At 46.3% G+C, this 16,938-nt stretch overlaps 1 protein-coding gene and 1 pseudogene across 11 annotated transcripts in view; one reads left to right on the forward strand and one right to left on the reverse strand.

Moving 5' to 3' along the window:
• The window catches only part of TAF1B (TATA-box binding protein associated factor, RNA polymerase I subunit B), a 69,578-nt gene that overhangs the window by 44,672 nt on the left and 7,968 nt on the right, over positions 1-16,938 (reverse strand). For 6 of the 11 annotated variants that reach the window (XR_016229558.1, XR_016229556.1, XR_016229560.1 and 3 more), the window contains 3 exons: positions 15,374-15,471; positions 13,645-13,740; positions 9,142-9,292 (listed from right to left, as the gene is read on the reverse strand). Coding sequence is in view for 3 of the 11 variants with exons in the window: in XM_008249995.5 (XP_008248217.3) it covers positions 9,142-9,292; positions 13,645-13,740; positions 15,374-15,471 (345 nt within the window). In the remaining 8 variants the exon portion in view is untranslated. Of the gene's footprint in view, positions 1-9,141; positions 9,296-13,644; positions 13,741-15,373; positions 15,472-16,938 lie in introns of all 11 variants that reach the window. The other 5 variants (XR_016229557.1, XR_016229555.1, XR_016229559.1 and 2 more) reach the window with 1 other exon arrangement.
• LOC108175786 (activated RNA polymerase II transcriptional coactivator p15 pseudogene) lies at positions 11,728-12,237 on the forward strand (annotated as a pseudogene).

Here is a 16,938-nt window from a genome sequence, read left to right on the forward strand (position 1 = left end):
GCACTGCAGCAGCCCGAGCCCCTGGCAATAAAGCTGTGGGAAGAGCCTGAGGAACAGGCCTGGAGTGTGGGAGACAGTGCACCTGCCGATCTAGGGGGAAAGGCGGGGGGCACATTTCTCTCCCCCAGACCACCTGGCACCGGCATCCTGTACCTAGCCGAGGGCTGGTGCCACTTTGGACATAGGCAACAGCTGTGCCGGCTCACATCCGTGCTCCCAGCAACCAGCCAAGAGGAGATGCCCGAGTCTGGCTGGGAGCTCGTGACTGTGGGAGCCTTGTGTGCCAGGACTGTGAAAGCACTATGGCTTCATGGGAGGGTGCAGGGTGTGGTTGAACTTCGGGCAGTCACTGTGGGCGGCTCCACACACTCGGGGCTCCCTGATTCCCTGGTGAGGGTCATTGCTTCAGGATCCGTGTTCACACCACGGACTGCATGGATGCTTCATGTGGTTCTCGTGAAACTGTACCCACTGGGGATAGCACCCAGGCACTGGTCTCCTTGGAGGAGAGGAGGTGAGCGTGAGACTACACCAACAAACAGCTACACCAACTAAACCAACCTCCCCTCTGATAAAAGAAAAAAAAAGGCGATTTACCACACCCCACTTGGGTGTCACCTTAGACACTCAGCTCACCCTAGAGCACCGCAGAGAGCCCGTGACCACACCAAGCGCACGCCTCTGGGCATTCGCCAGAAGAGCACAGCCCAAAGATAAAAGCCATCACAGAGTGAAAAAATAAGTTCTTTTTTCAGATTTTATTCATTTATTTTTTCATTTTAATTATTTATTATATTTTATGTATTTTTAAATTTATTTATTATATCTTTTATTTATTTATTTGAAAGTCAGAGTTACATAGAGAGAGGATAGGCAGAAAGAGAGGGAGGGCAGACAGAGAGAGAGGTCTTCCATCCACTGGTTCACTCCCCAATTCGCCACAACAACTGTAGCTGTGCTGATCCGAAGCCAGGAGCCAGGAGCCTCTTCTGGCTCTCCCACGTGGGTGCAGGGGCCCAAGCACTTGGGCCATCTTCCACTGCTTTCCCAGCATTAGCAGAGAGCTGGATCGGAATGGAGCAGCCGGATCTCGAACCGACGCCCATATGGGATGCCAGCGCTTCAGGCCGGGGCGTTAACCTGCTGCGCCACAGCACCAGCCCCAAACCAACAAGTTTTCAACAATAAACACAGCAATTCAAGAAACAAAAATAAAGACAACACCCCAAAAGAAAACAACACTTCAATACTCAAATGTAAAGATGAAGAGACTGATGAAATGCCCGAATAAGCAGCAAATCCATGAACCAAAGAAATCCATACATGACACGAAAGAAAATTTTTCCCACAAAATTGAGATTTTAAACAGAAATCAAAATGAAATACTGGAAATGAAGAATTCAGTAAACAAAAAGTATGGTGGAAAGCCTTTAAGAACAGACTCAGTGAAGTAAAAGAATATTCGAGTTAGGGGACAAATCTCTCGAAATTTTACAGTCAGAACAAAAAAAGAAGAAATAAAATTAAAAGAAGGCCGGCGCTGCAGCTCACTAGGCTAATCCTCCGCCTTGCGCCGCCGGCACACCGGGTTCTAGTCCTGGTCGGGGCACCTGATTCTGTCCCGGTTGCCCTTCTTCCAGGCCAGCTCTCTGCTGTGGCCAGGCAGTGCAGTGGAGGATGGCCCAAGTACTTGGGCCCTGCACCCCATGGAAGACCAGGAGAGGCACCTGGCTCCTGCCATCGGATCAGCGCGGTGCGCCGGCCGCAGTGCGCCAGCCACGGTGGCCATTGGAGGGTGAACCAACGGCAAAAGGAAGACCTTTCTCTCTGTCTCTCTCTCTCACTGTCCACTCTGCCTGTCAAAAAAAATAAAATAAAATAAAAAATAAAAATAAAAGAGATTTATGGGAAACTATCAAATGAGCCAACATACAGGTCTTAGAGGAGTTCCTAAAGGCATGGAAAGAGATAATGGATTAGAACACCTTTCTAGTGGAATAATTACAGAAAATTTCCCTAATATGGAGAAAGACAGGGACGTCCCAGTACAGGAAGCACACAGAACTCCTAACAGACATGACCAGAAAAGATCATCACCACAACACACTGTGGCCAGACTCTCCACAGTAAAGATTGTATAATGTGAATCACAGAAACGCCAGATTACTTTCAGAGGATCTCCAATTAGACCCAGAGAGGACGTCTCATCAGAAACCCTACAGGGGCCAGCACTGTGACACAGCGGATAAAGCCATGGCCTGCAGTGCCAGCATCCCACGAGGGCACCAGTTCAAGATCTGGCTGCTCCTCTTCCCATCCAGCTCTCTGCTATGGCCTGGGAAAGCAGTGGAAGATGGCCCAAATGCTTGGGCCCCACGTGGGAGACCTGGAAGAAGCTCCTGGCTCCTAACTTCGGATCGGCACAGCTCTGGCCATTGTGGCCAACAGGGGAGTAAACCAGCAGATGAAAGACCTCTCTCTGCCTCTCATTCACTCTGTGTAACTCTGACTTTCAAATAAATAAATAAATCTTAAAAAAAAAAAAAAAATGAAACCCCTATAGGCTAGGAGAGAATGGCAAGATATATTCTAAGTCTTAAGAGAAAAAAATTGTCAGCCCAGAATACTGTGTCCTGCAAGCTCTCACATATGAATGAAGGTGAAATCACGACCTTCCATAACAAACAGAAATCAAAGGAAGAATCTGTCACCACTCGTGCAGCCTTACAAAAGATGCACACAGAAACACGGTCATCACTATACAAGCATTTCTTTTAAATAGCCAGGTGCCCTTAATTAGGTGCATATACATTTATAATACATCATCTTGTTGAATTGATCCCTTAATCATTACATAGTGCTCTTCTTCATCTCAACAGTTTTTGTGTTAAAGTCTATCTTGTCTGATATTAGGATGGATACACCTGCCCATTTTTGGTTTCTGTTAGCATGGAATATCTTTTTTCATCCTTTCAGTTTCTGTCTAAGTGTACCTTTGTTGGTGAGATGTGTTTGTTGTAGGCAGCAAGTAGATGGGTTTTCTTTTTAAATCCATTCAGCCAGTCTGTATTTTTTAACTGGAGAGTTACATTTATATTTAAGGTGACTATTGATAAGTAACGACTTGGCCCTGCCATTTTTCCATAAATATTCCTGTTGTTTCCTTTGGATTTCCCTTGTGCTTTTACTGGGAGATTTTCTGCCTTCAGAGTGAACCTGGGGAGTGAACCATCAGATGGAAGACCTCTCATCTCTCTCCACCTCTGCCTCTCTCTGTGTTACCCTAACTTTCAAATAAATGATTCTTTTTTTTAAATTTTTATTTATTTGAAAGACAGTGTTACAAAATGAGGTAGAGACAGAGAGAGAAAGGGCTTCCATCTGCTGGTTCACTCCCCAGTTGGCTGCAACAGCCGGAGCTGCACCGATCCAAAGCCAGGAGCCAGGAGCTTCTTCCAGGTCTCCCACACGGGTGCAGGGGCCCAAGGACTCAAGTCATCTTCCACTGCTTTCCCAGGCCACAGTAGAGAGCTGGATCAGAAGAGCGAGCAGCCGGCACTAGAACCAGGCCCATATGGGATGCCAGCGCCTCAGGCCAGAGCTTTTAACTCGCTGTGCCACAGCGCCGGCCCCTAAATAAATAAATCTTAAAAAAAAAAAAAAATGCTGAGGGATCTAGGAGACATAGACTCCAATACAACAGTAATGGGGGACTTCAATACTCTACTTTCAGTAATGGACAGATCAAGGAGGCAGAAAATCAGCAAGGAAACAACAGAGTTCATCGACACCACTGACCAAATGGATCTAACGGCTATCTGCAGAACCTGTCATCCTACAGATGCAGAACGCACATTCTTCTCACCTGTGCATGGTACTGTCCCTAGGACAGACCACATGTTAGATCATAAAGCAAGTCCCAGCAAACTAAAAAAAAAAAAAAAAAAAAAAAAAATTGAAATCATACAGTGCATCTTCTCGGACCACAATGGAATGAAGCTGGAAATCAACAAATCAAGAATCTCTAAAACATATGCAAACACATGGAGACTGAACAACATGCTCCTGAATGAACAAGGGGTCACTGGAGAAATCAAAAACTTTCTGAAAAAAAGTGAAATGCAACATATCAAAACTTATGGGATACAGCAAAAGAAGTGTTAAGAAGAAAGTTTATACCAATTGGTGCCTGCATCAAGAAATTGGAAAAGCACCAAATAAATGAGCTACCAATGCATTGCAAGAACCTAGCAAAACAACAGCAAACCAAACCCAAAACTAGTAGGAGAAAAGAAATAATTAAAATTAGAGAAGAAATAAACAAAATTGAAAAAAAAAAAATACAAAAGATCACTAAAATGAAGAGTGGGTTTTTTGAAAACATAAACAAAAGTGATGAGGCCAGCACAGTGGTGAAGTGGGTTAAAGCCCTGGCCTGCAGCTCCAGCATCCCATATGGGCACCGGTTCGAGTCCTGGCTGCTCCACTTCCAATTTAGCTCTTGGCTATGTCCTGGGAAAGCAGTGGAATAATGGCCCAAGTGTTTGGGCCTCTGCTCCCATGTGGGAGACCCAGAAGAAGCTCCTGGATCCTGGCTTTGTATCAGCTCAGCTCTCGCCATTGTAGCCATTTGAGGAGTGAACCAGCGGATGGAAGACCTCTCTTTCTCTCTCTCTGGCTCTACCTCTCTATATAACTCTGTCTTTCAAATAAATAAATGAATGAATGAATGAATAAATAGAGAGAAGATCCAAATCAATAAAAGTAGAGATAAAAAGTAAATGTAACAACAGACACCACAGAAATAAAAAGAACCATCAGAAATTATTACAAAAAGCTGTATCCAACAAAACAGGAAACCTAGAAAAAAACGGATAGATTCCTGGACACATACAATCTACCTATATGAGCCATGAAGACATAGAAAACTAAATAGGCCAATAACCATGACAGAAATTTAATCAGTAATAAAGACTGAAAAGAAAAGCCCAGCACTGGATGGCTTCACTGTAAACTCTACCAGACATTTAAAGAAGAACTAATTCCAATTCTTCAAAAGCTACTAAAAACAATTGAGGGGCCAGTGCCGTGGCTCACTTGATTGATCCCGTATGTGGCGCCAGCATCCCATATGGGCGCCAGGTTCTAGTCCTGGCTGCTCCTCTTCCAGTCCAGCTCTCTGCTGTGGCCCTGGAGGACAGTGGAGGATGGCCCAGGTGCTTGGGCCCCTGCACCTGCATAGGAGACCAGGAGGAAGCACCTGGCTCCTGGCTTCGGATCGGTGCAGAGCCAGCCATAGTGGCCATTTGGGGGGTAAACCAATGGAAGGAAGACCTTTCTCTCTCTCTCTCTTTCTCTCTCTCTCTCACTGTCTATAACTCTACTTGTCAAATAATTAAATAAAAAGAAAGAAAGAAAGTTAAGGGTATTGGGAAAAAATAGTCACAATATTTGAGGGTTAAAGAACGTTATTATTGTGCCAGCATTGTGGCATAGCGGGTAAAGCTGCCACCTGTGATGCTGCCATCTCACATGGGCACCAGTTCGAGTCCTGGCTGCTCCGCTTCTCTGATTCAGCTCCCTGCTAATGCCCTGGAAAAAGCAGTGGTTGAAGGCCCATGTGCCTGCACCCCTGCCATCCATCTGGGAGACCTGGAAGAAGCTCCTGGTTCCTGGCCTCAGCTTGGCCCAGCCTTGCCTGCTGCAGGCATGTGGGGAACAAATGAGTGGATGGAAGGTATCTCTCAATTCCTCTCTTTTTCTCTCTCTCTGAAGCTCTGACTTTCAAATAAAAATAAATAATATGTTTTTTAAAAAGAACATTATCTTTAAAAAAAATAAAGAAATCCACCAAAAGAAAGGTGATGGAACCTTAGCATGGTGGTGAAAAAAGTCCTCAAAGTCAGCGGGACCACGTATCCAGACACCTCAGCAAAAATCAGAGCAAGCCAGAAGCTCCAGAGAGAGCGCTTCTGCTGAGACAGGCAGAGCACCCCATGTGTCGACAGGAGGCGTTAAGGACTGAGAGGAAATGGAATAATAGATTGCAGATCAGTAATAAATAGAGAGAAAACTAAGCAAATACTAAAACAAAAACCAACTCTGAGAAAACCAAGGAATATACAGCAGAAATAACCACAGTAATTTGCACGGCTCAGTTCTGAACAGCCTTTATACATTTACAAGAGTTAAGCATTACATATTCATCTAGCAAGAAGAAACTATATAATGACACTGGGAAGACAGAAAAAGGGAAACACATAATCACGTACTGGTGACCATGTAGGGAGGAGGCCAGGGGGACGTATGCAGGACAGTGCACCTTCCACAGTGGAAAGCAACAGCTAATGCCTCCTACCTGGAACCTGGCGTAATACTAGACACTCGAGAGAAACGTACAGAAATCACAAATGTACTGGCAATAGGACACTCAAGGACTATAATTTCATTTTTGCAATGTTTCATAAACAAACTACAGAACTATTTGAATTACATGTATGTAATAAAAATTTAAAGAATGAAAACAATTTCACAAAACAATAAACCTTTCCTTTTCTCCATATACATGAAAAAAACTTTCAGGAATGATCTACTATAGCAATAGTGCTTATTTTGGGTGATACAATAAACCAGGTATTTTCTTTGTGACTATCTACATTTTATAGTTTCATATTGAGCTATATTAGCAATTACTTTTAATGTAAATACTAAAAGAAAGCTCTAGAAATAATAAACAAAAACAAAGTAAAGGCCGGCGCCGCGGCTCACTAGGCTAATCCTCCGCCTTGCAGCGCCGGCACACCAGGTTCTAGTCCCGGTTGGGGCGCCGGATTCTGTCCCGGTTGCCCCTCTTCCAGGCCAGCTCTTTGCTGTGGCCAGGGAGTGCAGTGGAGGATGGCCCAAGTACTTGGGCCCTGCACCCCATGGGAAACCAGGATAAGTACCTGGCTCCTGCCATCGGATCAGTGCGGTGCGCTGGCTGCAGGGCGCCGGCTGCAGCGGCCATTGGAGGGTGAACCAACGGCAAAGGAAGACCTTTCTCTCTGTCTCTCTCTCTCACTGTCCACTCTGCCTGTCAAAAAATTTAAAAAAATTAAAAAAAAAAAAACCCTTCATGTAGGTAAACAATAATGATACTTAAAAAGCATTAACATCTTTTTTTAAAAACGCTGGATGGTTTCACAATCACAGCCTCCTAAGATTGTGTTTGCGTTCTTGTCTGCCCAGGAATACAAAGGAGAAAACTCCAGAAATTTGTTGCTGCCCAATTATTCTAATATCTGACTTCCTTGGACACAAAATGTAACTTATCTGGCATCTGTGTCATTGTGCAGTCCAGCAAGAAATGCGGATATGCTGATAAAAAAAATTTTTAATCTTTGCAGGGCAAGGAGCTCACAAAGAAACAGTCCATACAAAAAACGTTTTGTTTAAAATTTTATATAACCATACTTAACCTTTATTTCAATAAACAATCCTCACCACCAGAGGGTTTAAAAGCTCTTTCCCAAATAAGTCTATCAGCACACGAGAGTCTTGTAATCCATAATAAATGCCTGGTCTGTTTTCTCAAGGTCTGTTCTCTACCATGATTTAAAAAAAAATGTAGGAACCGGTACCGTGGCATAGCGGGTTAAAGCCAAAGCCTGCAGCACTGGCATCCCGTACAGGTGTCAGTTGGAGTCCCAGCTGCTCCACTCGACCCAGCTCCCTGTTAATGTGTCTGGGAAAGCAGCGGAGGGTGGCCCACATCCTTGGGCCCCTGCAACCATGTGAGAAACCCAGAAGAAACTCCTGGCTCCTGGCTTTGGATCGGCTCAGCTCCAGCCGTTATGGCCATTTGGGGAGTGAACCAGTGGACAGAAGACCCATTTCTCTCTCTCTCTCTAACTTTACCAAATAAATAAATCTTTAAAAAAAAAATGCAGAGTTGGAACAACTACAATGAATAAATGCTTTAGGGAGAAGGTCTATGTAAGATTAAGGATACTCATTATCTATTGTAAGTGAATGGCATTAAATGGTAAAGGAATCACACAGTTGTAATATGGTGAATTTTACTCAGCTTTACGCTTAGAACTGGACATATCCATCATTTCTGAATTGTGTCTAATCCCATGGCTAAGTTGTAACATCTGACTATCGCAGTTTCTCTTTGAAAATTCTGAACCCACACAAACATCAAAAACTTAGTGAAAAAATGGAATTAAAAATAAGTGTATCTTGGTACAAAAACTTTAAATTCTTTGCAGTTTTTTTACAATGTGCATTTCCCAGGAACTTTTTGAAGACCCTTTATATAAGGGTCTAACCTCCATCTTTCTAAATCTACTTAACCTTGTCTCCGTTTAAAATCACACAAAAATACTCACCTGGAGACAGCGTGCCTTTTAAAAACTTGTGCTAAGGGGCTGGTGCCGTGGTGTAGTGGGCTAAGCCTCCTCCTGCGGTGCCAGGATCTCATATGGGCCCTGGTTCATGTCCCTGCTTCTCTTCCTCCCACACGGGAGAACTGGAAGAAGCTCCTCGCTTCAGACTGGCTCAGCTCCAGCCATTGCAGCCACTGGAGAATGAACCAGCAGACGCAAGACCCCCCCCCCTCTCTCTCCCTTTGTCTATAACTCTCTGCCTCCCAAAAACTAAATAAATCTTTTTTAAAAAAAACAACTATGCTAAGATTTCATTTAGTTTTCCTTTCTTTCTTTCTTTTTTTATTTATTTGAAAGGCACAGTTACAGAAAGGGATAGGAAGAGAGAGAGGGGTCTTCTATCCATTGGTTCACTCCCCATGGCTGCAATGGCCAGAGCTGAACTGATCCGAAGCCAGGAGTTTCTTCCTGAGTCCCCCACGTGAGTGCTGGGGCCCAAACACTTGGGCCATCTACTGCCTTCCCAGGCCATATAGCAGAAAGCTGACTGGGAAGTGGAGCAGCCTGGACTCGAACTGGCACCCATGTGGAATGCCAGCCCTGCATGTAGCGGCTTCACCCGCTCCGCCACAGTGCTGGTCCCTAGTTTTCCCTTCTTTTAGCCGTAGGACTCAGCAAGTCATTCTTGCTAAACCAAATTCCCCTCTTAGCTTATCAGGAGACTGATAAATTTTCTAAGATGCAGTAACAGCTTTAACATCCTCATGCTTACCTGAGTGCGATGCTCTGGTACTGGAGGAAGGCTTCCGACTCTGGACGTCAGACTGAGACTCCGCCCAGCTTTCAACCAAGGACAGACAGTGAGCATCACTTAGCTCAGGATCACTGGTCCAGTCTGAATGACTCAGGTGGTCTTCTAACACCTGCTTGAGAAATAACACAAATAAAATGATGGCAAGGATGCTGTAAATGCAACTTCTGGAAACGCACATCCTGATCATTATGAACACCATAAAAACAAAAAAACAGGGGTCGGCGCTGTGGGGTGGCAAGTAAAGCCACCGTCTGCGGTGCTGACATCCCATATGGGCACCGGTTTGAGTCCTGGCTGCTCCACTTCAGATCCATGCAGACCCGCAGCCTCCAGGTCCCTCCTCAGTATGGGACACACTGCTGCCATCTCCACCTCCACTGTAGCCCTCCCCATTCCCGAGCTGACCCCTCCTCTGGAACTCCGTGCCCTGGTGTCCAGGCACCCCTACCCGTGGCTCTCAGCTGTGCTCTCCCGGCACCACTGTTCCTCACACTTCTTTGCTGGTAACATCAACCTAGAGAGGCCCAGAGCTCATTCTCGCTTCTCTTCTCTGACTTCACAGCTTGCTGATGTCACCTGGCCTTTTTAAATATTTTATTTATTTATTTCATCTACTTGAGAGGTAGAGCAAGAGATAGAGGCAGAGACCGAGACACATCTTCTATCTAACGGCTCACTCCCCAAATACCCCCAACAGCCAGGACTGGACCAGGGCAAAGCCAGGAGCCCAGAACTGTTTGTGTGTCCCACATGGGTGGCACAGGCCCAAGCACTTGAGCCATCACCTGCTGCCTCCCACAGAGCATTCACAGGAAGCTGGACTTGTGGCGGTGCTGGGACTTGCACCAGCACTGATGTGGGCATCCCAAGCAATGGCTTAAATCAGTGCACCACAACACCCATCCCACGGTCTTGTGGTTTTAAATATTGGCTACTATATTTTAATTCTAAAATGTAGCCCTCCCCACAACCTCTGCTATCTTAACATGCCTGAAACCAGGATATATCTTACAGTCAGGGGCATATCACACTTTAATTCGCAGCTTTCTTTTCTTTCCTGGGAGTACTTACAACAATGGTGTAAACAAACAATGGCATTTTAGACTAACGAGCACAGTGTGAACTGACAGCTTTCAGATGTACATCTCCAGGCAGCCTCTCTCCTTAACCAGACATGTATACCTAACTGCACACCTGACATCTCCTCTAGGATGTCTAACAGCTATCTCAACCTTAACACGTCCAAAACGAAACTTTCAATCTTCCTGTTCCACCTGCCGTTTTAGCTGGTGGCAGCTCCTTCAATCCAGGTGCTCAGGCCAGAAACCCTGGCATCATCGCTGACTCCTGCCTCTACATCTGTACCCGTTCATCAGGTAATCCTGTGGGCTCCAGCCTACAAGTTTACTAGTGGAGGCAGGCATCTGGCACGGCTAAGTTGCTGCTTCAGATGCACATATCTCATTTTGCAGTGCCTGGTTCAAGTCCCAGCTCCTGCTCTTCAAATCCAGTTTCCTGCTAATGCACATCCTTGAGGCAGCAAATAATGGCTCAATTACTTGTTTCCCTGACACCAGATGGAATTCCAGGCTCCTGGGGTAGGCCTGGCCCTAGCCCTAGCTGCTGCAGGTATTTGGAGGGTGAATTAGAGATGGAAGTACAGCTGCACTGATGACAGATCACCCATGTATGTAACAGCTTAGAATTTTACTTATTGCTTCTTTATTCACCACACTTTTTTTTTTTTTTTTTTTTTGACAGGCAGAGTGGACAGTGAGATAGAGAGACAGAGAGAAAGGTCTTCCTTTGCCGTTGGTTCACCCTCTAATGGCCGCCGCGGCCAGCGCGCTGCGGCCTGTGCACCGCGCTGATCCGATGGCAGGAGCCAGGAGCCAGGTGCTTTTCCTGTTCTCCCATGGGGTGCAGGGCCCAAGCACCTGGGCCATCCTCCACTGCACTCCCTGGCCACAGCAGAGAGCTGGCCTGGAAGAGGGGCAACCGGGACAGAATCCGGTGCCCTGACTGGGACTAGAACCTGGTGTGCCGGCGCCGCTAGGCGGAGGATTAGCCTAGTGAGCCACGGCGCCGGCCCCTATTCACCACACTTTAAGGGTGATACTAATGCTGCTTTACACAGGTATTTACTATTAACAGGGTCGGCACCATGGCTCACTTGGTTAATCCTCTGCCTGCAGCACCAGCATCCCATATGGGTGCCGGGTTCTAGTCCCAGTTGCCCCTCTTCCAGTCCACCTCTCTGCTGTGGCCTGGGAGTGCAGTGGAGGATGGCCCAAGTGCTTGGGCTCTGCACTGGCATAGGAGACCAGGAGGAAGCATCTGGCTCCTGGCTTCAGATCGGCACAGCACCAGCCGTAGTGCCCATTTTGGGGGTGAACCAACGGAAGGAAGACCTTTCTCTCGGTCTCTCTAACTATCTATATCTCTAATATCTCTGTCAAATAAATTTTAAAAAAATCTTAACCCAAAAATACTAAAGTGCCGCAGTGGCGAGCGAGTAGCAGTGTTCGGCCCAGGGACGGAGCAATGCCTGAGTCAAAGGAGCTTGTTTCTTCAAGTCATCTGGCAGTGACGCTGACAGTGACGCTGACAAAAAGTTAAAGAGGAAAAAGCAAGTTACTCCAGAAAAACCTGTGAAGAAGCAAAAGACTGGTGAGACCTCAAGAGCTCTGTCGTCTCCCAGACAGAGCAGCAGCGGCAGCGATGATAACGTTTGATTGGGAAAATGAGGTGCGTCAGTGTTCGGGACTCCAGAGGGAAAGTTCTAATTGATACTCCCGAGGACTGGATGGATCCAGACGGTGAAACGAAGCCAGGGAGAAAAGGCACTTCTTTAGATGCAGAGCAGGGGAGCCAGCTGAAGGAACAGATCTCTGACGCTGAAGGCGCAGTAAGAAAACCGTAAACCTGAGCCATACGATACCTGCGACGTCTTAGTTGTTTCATTCTCTTTTTACATTGGCTTTTGTTTTCTAAATGTTGTTTTCCAAGCTGTTGTATATTTGGATCGCAGAACACTTTGTAAGACAAATACTTTTTTTATGTGCATTATTAAAAATGTTCTAAGTGAAAAAAAAAATGCCACAGAGCATCCCAGGTTCTGATTCGTATTTTCTCCATGCTAGGCAAAGTCCCAGTGCATGAATATAACCAACAACGATCTTAGCTGTGAAATGTAAGATCAAGTTCTTAGTTTGGATAATTCTCTCTTTTTTCAAAGTGTCACCTAAGAACTATACAGCATCTTTTTCTCTTCTTGTGAACTATCTGTTTCCTATGTCAAGACAGGATGACTTCTCCTAATTCAATGACTGTAAATATTCCCTTTTAGACTATTTCCCTGGAGTTACTTAAATGGTCATTTCCGAGTGGATTTCTCAGGTTACCGCCCCTCTGAGCCCTGCATTTTGCACGATTAGCGCCCTGAACGTCTCACTCCAAGCAGCAGCACCACGTGAGGACACTCAGGGCTCAGAGGCGTCCGCGCTGCCCGCCTGTCCCCTCTTCTTCACCCAGACTCCCATTCCTCAGTCCTGGGTCACCGAACTCTGCATGTGAAGCCATGAAGACCCAGCCAGACACGGGAACACCGGGCTGAGCTCCCACGCTTTTCACACATCTACACTGGACAGATGCACAATGTTTCTCAGCTCTGGAGAGGACGTCACGCCCACCCTGCTGTTCCTGGCAGCGGAACTGACCCTCCGCTCAGATGGAACATTCCGTGGCACACTGCTGAAGCAGTAAACAAGCTGCTACAATGACACGGCCGCCCCAGTGAATGTGAGGCACACGGCACTCAGACGTGTTTTTCTTCATATCAAGGCTTCTGAGAAATGACAACTAAGCTGAATCTTGAGTAGGTATTAATATATGCAAAAAGGGGCTGGCGCTGTGGCATAGCGGGTGAGGCCACCACCTGCAGCGTGGCATCCCATATGGGCGTCAGTTCAGGGCCTGGCTGCTCCACTTCCAATCCAGCTCTCTGCTGTGGCCCGGGAGGCAGCGGAAGATGGCCCAAGTCCTTGGACCCCTGCACCTGCCTGGGAGATCGAAGGAAGCTCCTGGCTCCTGGCTTCAGATCGGTGCAGCTCCAGCCATTGCAGCCAACTGGGGAAGTGAACCGGGGGATGGAAGACCTCTCTCTTTCTCCTTCTCTCTCTGTGTAACTCTGATTTTCAAATAAATAAATAGATATTTTAAAATATATATATACATATTCAAAAAACCACTAATAGCGCAATGATAAAAATTTCTTAAGCTTCTATCTAGAAAATTAACCATTACAAATTCCTTCATGTTTCATGTAGTCTAATAAGAAGTCAAAATTCGTTCCCATGTCTGTCAGTGACCCGGTCCTTCCGAGCAGCACATGAACCCCATCTTCATCACTGTGTCTCTCAAGACGTGGCTTTAGTCCCCCCTTTGGGAACTGAGACTTACTGTAACTTTCCTTCCACTGGTGTAGACCGGGTTTTTACAATATGCCTGCTTGCTCTTCTGAAGATAGCGCTTCCAAAAATTATGTAAAACTTCATTCTAGGGTAAAGAGAAGGAGTGGTAACTCAGGTTACAATACAAATATGTGGGCACATCCACACCACACATGCTGCCTCCCATCTACATGTATGTCTACCTACATTCCCTTAAAGAGGGCAACTGCAGTGTCAGGTACAGGAGAGACACTGAACAAACGCTTCGTCAGCTAAGACTTTAGAGGAGGAAAGGACACGGAAGCTTACCTAGCTGAATCTCTCTCTTTGACATATTATGTAGATGAAGCATCAGAAAAAGAAAACTTTCGCAGGACTACACTCCTGGCTAGGGGCAAAGCTGCTGTCCGGTCCACCACTCAGCCCGGCAACTTCCTAGATTCAGGTCTTAAATTTAGGTCTTTGATCCACCGTGAGAGGTAGGATCTAATTTCATTCTTCTACATATATATGGACCTTGCCAGCACCACTGTGTCAAAGAGACACCTGCTCCACCATGTTTATAGCAGGATTGTCCACAACAGCCAAAGTATGGAATGAACCCAGCTGTTCACCACTAGATGACTGGATACAGCAAGTGTGATTTATACACAGCGGAACAGCCCTCAGCTATAAAATGAACGAAATCCTGTCGTCTGCAACAAAATAACTGGAACTGGAGGCATCATGTTCAGTGAAATGAGGCAGACACAGAGAGACAAATATCACATATTCTCCCTCCTGTGTGAGCTGGAAGTTACAAACAAACCAAAACCCTCAATCTGAACACAGAACACTGATTACTAGAAGCTGGGTGGAGTGGGGAAGGATAAAAGGAGTTTGGATAAAAAAAAAACAAAAACTAAAAACAAGAACCAGAGAAGCTGGATGTGGTTCATTAATCACAACAAATACACTAACGTGAAATGGTAACAGGGAAAAGGGGGTGAGGGGTGTATGGGAATTCATTGTGGTACTACCTCACAATTTTTGCTTTGTAAATGTAAAATTAATTAAAAAAAAGATAAAAAAAGAAAAAAATTCCCAAAGTGGCTTTCACCTGAATGAGGCAACATGAAATTGAAGTAATGAGGAATACTGTGTTGCTCCAGGGAGTCTGCAAAGTTGAAGTGTGGCCCCTGGGCCGGCAGCGTGGCCTTCCATGGAACTACTAGAAGTGGAAACTCGTGGGCCCTCCCTGGCCTGCTGCTCAGAAACTCTGGGATGGGGCTAGCGACCTGTGTTTCCACAAGACCTTCGGGTGACGCGGATGCACACTCAGTGAGAAGCACGGGTGTCATGGTTCACCCCCGACGGCATCCTGTGGAACTCAAGTCCTGACAGCTGCCACAAACGCACACAAAGCATTTCATTCTACACGGTGAACACCACATAGGACAGTCCCTGGAAATTATTAACCAACAGAAGGCATCAGTAAGTCTGCAAAGCTGCTTGCTTTACTTATTAACACAGCATTTCCTAAATATCTGAAACCTACACCTTTCTAAGAATTTTCTTTTGGATGTATTGCTTATTTCCAGCTTGTAAAACACGCTCCGAGAACTGGCGGCCTCCTAAATGGTTTGAGGCGGACACATGAGCAACTCGATCCCCCCAGCAGTCCTAGTGTTAGCACCAACCCTGGCGGCCTGCACTCCTGCAGTTCAGCGTCCGACAACGTGCAGCACAGCCGGGCTCACCTTTAGCTCCGGGCCTACTCCAAGGGTCTTCAGAGCTTCTGCTTGCTGACAGAGTATATACTGAAAGCCTTCACACACGTACCAATCCCAGCCTTTTTCTAAATGAAAAATAACACGTTTCAGACATTCGCCTTTCTAATTCACCAACAGTGATGCTACTGCACAGCTAAAATTCATGTTTTATACAGTGCAACTTGAATTTTTTGTACCTCTAAATAGGGTTTCCATTCCAATCAAGCAAATTTATAAATAAATGCTAAAACTAAACACTATGTATAATTTATCAGAGTTAACATATTTTCAGTTACCTATCATTTTTCTGAAATAGTAACCTAAAAAGCAGAAAAATGAAGTCACCATGTTAAAAAAAAAAAAAAAAAAAAAAAAGGAAAAAGACAAAGTGAGAGGTGGGCACTTGGCCTAACAGTTAAGAGGCTGCTTGGGATGTCCACGTCCCCTAGCAGGGTGCCTGGGTCTGAGTGCGACCTCCACTCCGACCGCAGCTCCCTGCTAATGCACACCCTGCGCGGGAGCAGGTGATGGCTCAAGGAGCTGAGGCCTTGCCACTCACATGGGAGCCCCAGACTGAGTTCCTGGGAACATCGGGGGAGTGAACCAGAGGATGGGAGCGCATTCTCTCTTTTTCCCTCTCTTTCTCTGTCTCACAAATGGAAAACACAAAAAACAGAACTTATTAAAGTGAGATAAGCTTTAAAATACAGACATAAATTTTACTGAACAACGCCAAGAAGAATCCTAAATGCAAACACGCAGTCACTGCTCCCTCCACTTTTCAGTTCCGGTTCACAAAGCCAACATGGCGGTCTGTAGTCTGACAGCCAGGAGGGCAGCAGCGCGGTAAGAACATTCAAGCAGAGGAAAGCGGCCTGCGTGGTGCTTCTCTGGAGACGCTTCCAGGTTCAGGGACGAACTACAAGTAAGGAAACTGCTGCTCACTGCCTGCGGGCACCAGCAATGTGCTGGGGACTGCAGGAGGCTACCTTCTCCAACCCCAAAACACCCACGGAGGCTGGGAAGAAATCGGCCACCATGAGAGCAGAGCCACGTCCAACTGTCACTACCAGCCACAGGAAAGGAAACACTCTGCAGATGCCCGGGTTTCGCCTTCACCACTGGACTGTGGTCACAGCACGGTCACAACGTGACTAAACATGTTACAAGCACGGATTCAGGAAACCCTCCCTGCACATGGCAGGGGACACTTGGAGGTCACAGGGTTTCCCAGCCTGCCCACTAACCCAGCATCCTCCCTGAGTGCCACTCAGAGAAAGCCCGGGTTCCACGGGATGCAGAGGTTGAAGGACTTTAAGCTCCTCATGCCGTACACACGTCTCTCTTCCTCCTCACAGTGTTCTCAGAAACTGGTAAAGGTGTATTTTACATTCAAAGTCTGGAGGCAGAAGTTTGGCCTAATGGTTGAGGGGCCGGTCAGGATGCCCACACCCCATATCAGAGTGTCTGGGTTCCATGCCTGCATTCAGCTCCTCACTCCGGTTTCCACTAGTGTAGACCCTGGCAGGCAGCAGGGATGACTTCAGGAATTA

The sequence above is a fragment of the Oryctolagus cuniculus genome, chromosome 2 (genome assembly GCF_051225735.1).
Source record: "Oryctolagus cuniculus isolate XC-2025 breed Fujian yellow rabbit chromosome 2, ASM5122573v1, whole genome shotgun sequence".
NCBI lineage: Eukaryota > Metazoa > Chordata > Mammalia > Lagomorpha > Leporidae > Oryctolagus > Oryctolagus cuniculus.